The 5,608-nt window shown below is 31.1% G+C and overlaps 1 protein-coding gene across 2 annotated transcripts; it reads left to right on the top strand.

The window, feature by feature from the left end:
• Window positions 1-3,025: 3,025 nt before the first annotated feature.
• Window positions 3,026-5,228, top strand: LOC105176853 (uncharacterized). Of its 2 annotated transcripts, none has more exons than XM_011099788.3 (3): window positions 3,026-3,773; window positions 4,195-4,335; window positions 4,562-5,228. In XM_011099788.3, exons 1-3 carry the CDS (start codon window positions 3,298-3,300, stop codon window positions 4,890-4,892), a joined length of 948 nt encoding a protein of 315 aa, XP_011098090.1. In that variant the 5' UTR covers window positions 3,026-3,297; the 3' UTR covers window positions 4,893-5,228. The 2 variants fall into 2 exon arrangements, with proteins under 2 accessions (XP_011098090.1, XP_011098088.1); XM_011099786.3 differs by having other exon boundaries at window positions 3,029-3,773; window positions 4,192-4,335.
• Window positions 5,229-5,608: the final 380 nt, after the last annotated feature.

The raw sequence follows: 5,608 nt of genomic DNA, 5'->3' as shown, positions 1-5,608 counted from the left end.
ATATATGTATCATAAGATCAACAAATTGTAATAGAAGAAATATAATTTTTTGTTCTGAATAATTATTATCATGATTATAAGTAAAAAAAATATAATGAATATTAATTAATTATGACTGTACAACAATTATTAGTCATTATTGCTGCAAGCAAGGTCAACACGTTAGTTATGTCGAAGGCCACGACAAATATCTTAACCATAGCTAAAATTATGACAAATGTTAACTACCACATGGCCAAAATTTAATTGTTGGCATTAGTTTTGTTTGTCTATGGTAAAGAGTATTGATTTATCAATTTTTTAAGAGTAAAATGTTCTGTTATAGTTTTATAAAACAAGAAAAGCATGTTTTTTTGTACCACAACTATGGCAATGTCGCTTTTAGTTTTATAAATTTAGAATCATTAGTCCCAAAAAATGAGATTTTGGGCGCCTTTTTAGTCCCAAATGATGCTTTTTTAGTTTCAAAATCAGAACGCACATAACTTTTTGGAGCTAAAAATACGTATTAATGAGTTTTATGAGACTAAAAGTGACACCTGTCATATTGTGATACCAAAACAATTCTACCCTTATTTTATCGGACTAAAAAAATATTTTGACCTAATTTAAGTGGTAGTTAACTATAATATAGGAAAAATATATATATATATATATATACATATACATATATATGTTCCAATTTTCTATCATGCATGTAGGCTAGAGACACCTATATATATGAAAAAAAATGCAAGTTATTCTCTTGTGATATTGCAAATGAATAAATTATCTTCTAAAAAATATATATTAATTTACCTCCTGTATTTGAAAAATGCAGCAATTACTTCACTATGATTTTGAAAATGAAGCAATTTACCTCCTTAATTAAACAAGAATGTAAACTGCTTCATGTTAAAGTACACATGGGAGGGTAAATTACTATTATTTTTTTACAGTGCGGTAATTTATTCATTTGAAATGCATTAAACCCTATATATAAGCTTGTATTTCTTACACTACAAAAAGTGCAATATTTAACCATGGCTAACTGCGATGGTTAATAACAAAATAGTCGAACGTAGCAAATAGTCATTGACCACGGTCATGCAACAATTATTAACAGTAGTATCTGCGAGAGTGCCTAAAATATTGAATATGCCTAAAATCATGGCAAATATTTTTACTATGGCTTTTAGCCATGGAAAATAATTTTTTTTTGGTAAAAAATTTATATTTTTCATCAATTTTATTTAACAGTGGGCAATAAAAAATATTTATCACGATTTTTAGTCCATAACTATTAAAATTATAGGAAATAGTTATTTTTTTCTCGTGTTAATTTGCTATACTTGGAGATAAAATATGTGCATATTCTGCAGCAGGCCACGACCTGTTATGCTTAAGATATTGAAGGACATAATTTTTATATTTTCTAAAAGGTAGTAATTAAACAAAAATTATTATTATTAAAGTAATTATTGCAAGACAAATAAGTGAATGTCCACTTATTTCATAAAAAAATTTCAAAAAATTTTAAAAAAAAAATAAATAAAATTATAATTTGTAGTTATAATGGTATTCTAGTCAACTTATCTCAAAAAAAGAATAAAAATCTAATGAAAACTAACAGATTAATTAGTTGTTGGAGGATTGTAATAATCAGAAGGTATTGGTAATAGTAAAACAACAGAGATAATTGTAATTATCCAAACTTTAGGGGAGTTTGTTGTAATTTATCTAAAACAGATTGATTATTTCCCACATTGTAAGTGGTTACGATTAAGAAGCACAGTAAATCAATATTATTACCATGATCAAACAATATCAATGTAAAAATTTAGATTTTGACCATATTAAATAAATTACTGTGGTTTTTAGCTACATATATATCGAATGTTTTGGTCTTGTAGAAATAATGGTTAATAATAATCAATAATACTAAAAAAAATTATATTTCTTCTTACGACAGTTCATTCTTATACTATATATCATTGAAAATGCCCTTATTAACATTTTCAAATCCAAATATATAGTCAGGCAAATAATGAGAGGGTAATTAATTAAATTAGAAATTAAATAGATTAAGATGAATTATTCAAATATCTCTAAATAATAATCAATTTTTATTATCGTCAACCTATAAATCATTGAAATTTGCCACATCTATTTTTTGAAAATATTTCATTTTTGGAGTTTCGTGGCAAATTTAATTGATCTAAAAATTAAAGAGTAATATCATCAAAAAAAATCTCCACCCTCCAATTAAAATCAGTACGTTCCACATGGTACATATTGACCAATCTTCATATTTTATCACAGTTTAGTATCATATCAATCAATAAAGAACCTAGAGGGGCCTCGTCCCAAGTTTTGTAATTTCTCTTTTTAAAATTATGCATAAATTTTGATTTTTTTATATACTAGCCCACCAAATTTTGTATTTTTTTTAAAAAAGTTTATACATAAATTTTCATTTTTTATCTACCCCTAAAATTTGTAATTTTGGTTAAATTATACATAAATTTTAAATTTATATATATTGCCCCTCAAAATATTTTTATTGCTCCCAATAATATAGCGAACCTGAATTCAATTTATAAGTATATTTTTTTGGCCTCTACAACCTCACACTTTTAGATATACCATTACTTACTGATTGACATTTTTTTTAAATACAATTTAATTAGACAATAATTTAAAATTTTGAATTGCATATAATTATACACACGTAAGTATAATATCAATTCTTTTTAAAAAATAAAAAATGATAAAGATACTTCACTAAACCCTCCAAATAAATCCAAACCCCCCAAAAGTGACTTAAGTAAAGTAATGAATTAACTTAAAATATGACCTTTCCTCTCCAAAAAAGGCAAAGAAATGTACAAACCTGCAATGCGAAAAATTTCAAAGAATATGACTGGAGTTCATTTACCATCGCTTTCATGCTTATCTCTCTATTTTGATTTTTCCTCCCTCTCTCTCTCCTCCTCGAAAATTTTGGCTCTCATCTCATACGGTTTGAATCAATTATATGATATGTGTAAAATACTTCTCGTATGATTCGTGTGTATAATTTAAAAAAAGTATATCACTTTGTGATCCGTATGTTCTCTCTCTCTAGAGAAAGAGATAGCAAAACATGAGGGAAAGGAAAAGGTATGTGAAAAAGCTTAGGCTAAGCTATCTATAGGATACAATGAACCAAAAGTCTCTTTCTTTCTTCTTCTTCTTCTTCTCTTCTTCTACAACTTCTCCAAGAAAAAAGAAAAATTCTCCCCAAACACCTCCTCCAACTTCAAGAACTCATCTCCCATGTCTGATGAAGACAAGATCAACTACTCTCACCCTTACGATCGTGATCATCGCAACGTCATGGGATCAGAAGGGTTTCCATTTTCTTTCCCAACCGATCTCAATTTCGACCCCTTTACATACAGCCATCATCAGCTGCAAAACCCTACTGGACTTGATCATCATCACTCCCAAATGAGCTTCACCAGCTTCTTGCATGGGGATGCGGAGTACAACACTCTGTCAGCTGCTTTCGACCTCTCTTGTTTGTCATCTGAAGCTGTTCATGCTGTGAACAATAGTTCATCGAACAAGAATCTCTTGGAGGCTGCAGGGACTACCAACAGCGCTTCCGAAAACCCACCTGCGACTCCGAATTCGTCGGTCTCGTTTTCGTCATCGGAGGCCGTCATCGAAGAGGATTCCAGTTCCAAGAACAGGAGAGATCTGCAGCGGAAAGGGTGTGAAGATGGAGATGTGATGAAGTCTACGAAACTGTAGGTTTTTTGTTTATTTAATTAATTTTCTTTCTTAATTGTTTTTCAGTTGATTTTTTGGCAATATTTGGTAAAATTAATAGTAATTACATTGATCATGTACCATCAAATTGGACTTTTTTAATCCTAATTTTATGTCAATTCAATCAGTTTATTTTCAAAGCTAAACATAATTAGGACATTATATATATATATATATATATATATATGTGTGTGTGTGTGTGTTCATATTTTCCCACTTGCCCATCATTTAATTTGCGACCATGAATATTTATTTTTCCTTTCTTGAATTGTGGGCGCAAAGCCGTTTAGGAATCTTTGATCAGAAACGAAAAAGAAACCCTAATTCTGTTTGATCAAACATTGTACATTAGTACTAGGTTCTTTCAGGGCTAACTCGCTTGTAATGATTTTTCAGCAGCAAAGTGAAAAAGAAAGGGGAGAAAAAGCAACGAGAACCACGCGTTGCCTTCATGACTAAGAGCGATGTAGACAATCTTGAAGATGGATACAGATGGAGAAAGTATGGCCAGAAAGCAGTGAAAAATAGCCCTTTCCCAAGGTTTGATTTAGAACCCAAAAAAACAAACACTGTTCATGTAACATATAATTAGTAATAATATAGTTATATACTCCTATAACCAACATACGAGATACATACAATTAGTCCCAAAACTCCAACATACAACGTGATCTGAAATTGAGTTCCGCATCAAATTTGGTTTGGATTAGAACGTTTTATTAGGCGGATTACAACAATCTGATTAAAATCATACTGCCATTTTCAGAAGCTACTACAGATGCACAAGCCAGAAATGTAATGTGAAGAAGCGCATCGAGAGATCGTTCCAAGATCCATCGACAGTGATCACCACGTACGAGGGCCAACACAACCACCACAGCCCCGCCACTCTCCGAGGCAGTGCCGCCATGCTGCCACCGCTCCCATTTCCAAGACTAGCTCAAAACTTCCTCTTCCCCAACACTTGCCCCCAAAACCACCCAAATTCCTCCTACTACTCACATCCAAACATCAGTCCTGAGCAGCCTCAAATTCTTCCTGATCAGTCCAGCCTATTCCCAAACATGGTCTCATCTTTTCTCCACAAACATATATAATCATCCATGAATCATCCTCTCCACATACCTAATTTTTGGCTTATACGATCACTCGGATTGAGATCGATCAGGTCGTGGATTTTAGGCGCGCGGTATGGGACTTAATTACTAGACAGGTTGTGTTCTTGTAGCTAGATTGGTTGAAGACATGGGATGCCCCATATACATATATATGAATGAAGAAAGGAGCACAATGCCTGTTATTTCCAATTCGGGAAAGTGATGATGGCATGTTCATCATTTATATATATAGATCCTTCAGCTTATTGCTTTCTTTTATTTTTTTTCCTAAATATTCAGTTTTACAGTATAAAATACATGTCTAATTTTCTTTAATTTCTGGTATGGTGTACTGTGTGACATCCTGAATTTGGATTTGTTTTCTTTCTATACATATGACAGAAGTGACTCTTACGCTTAACCACAATTAATGAGTTATTTTTATATGCACGAATAAATTAGGAACGAAAGTGGTATTTCTAAACTTCTTTAAACTATAAATTAGTTATAATTTTTTTTTTATAATTATGAGATTTGATATAATTCCTTCTCTTGCTATTCCTATAACTTTTGTTAAAATTTAGGGTGAATGGTTTTTACATCTCCTCAGATTAGGCCAAACGACACAAACACTCCTCATATTTTATAAAATTACAGCTATACCCTCTAAGGGATGTTAGTGTAATGCTTTTCAGGGACACGTCTTGTATTTTATA

Source organism: Sesamum indicum, linkage group LG13 (genome assembly GCF_026168435.1).
Source record: "Sesamum indicum cultivar Baizhima isolate 11 linkage group LG13, ASM2616843v1, whole genome shotgun sequence".
Classification (NCBI taxonomy): Eukaryota; Viridiplantae; Streptophyta; class Magnoliopsida; order Lamiales; family Pedaliaceae; genus Sesamum; species Sesamum indicum.
This window is presented reverse-complemented; position numbering and strand designations above follow the sequence as displayed.

Bases quoted from the DNA above. Each gene is read 5' to 3' on its own strand.
- LOC105176853 (XM_011099786.3), top strand. From the start codon at position 3,298: ATGTCTGATGAAGACAAGATCAACTACTCTCACCCTTACGATCGTGAT. The intron at 3,774-4,191 runs GTAGGTTTTTTG...ATGATTTTTCAG, and splicing joins GTGATGAAGTCTACGAAACT to CAGCAAAGTGAAAAAGAAAG. The intron at 4,336-4,561 runs GTTTGATTTAGA...TGCCATTTTCAG, and splicing joins AAAAATAGCCCTTTCCCAAG to AAGCTACTACAGATGCACAA.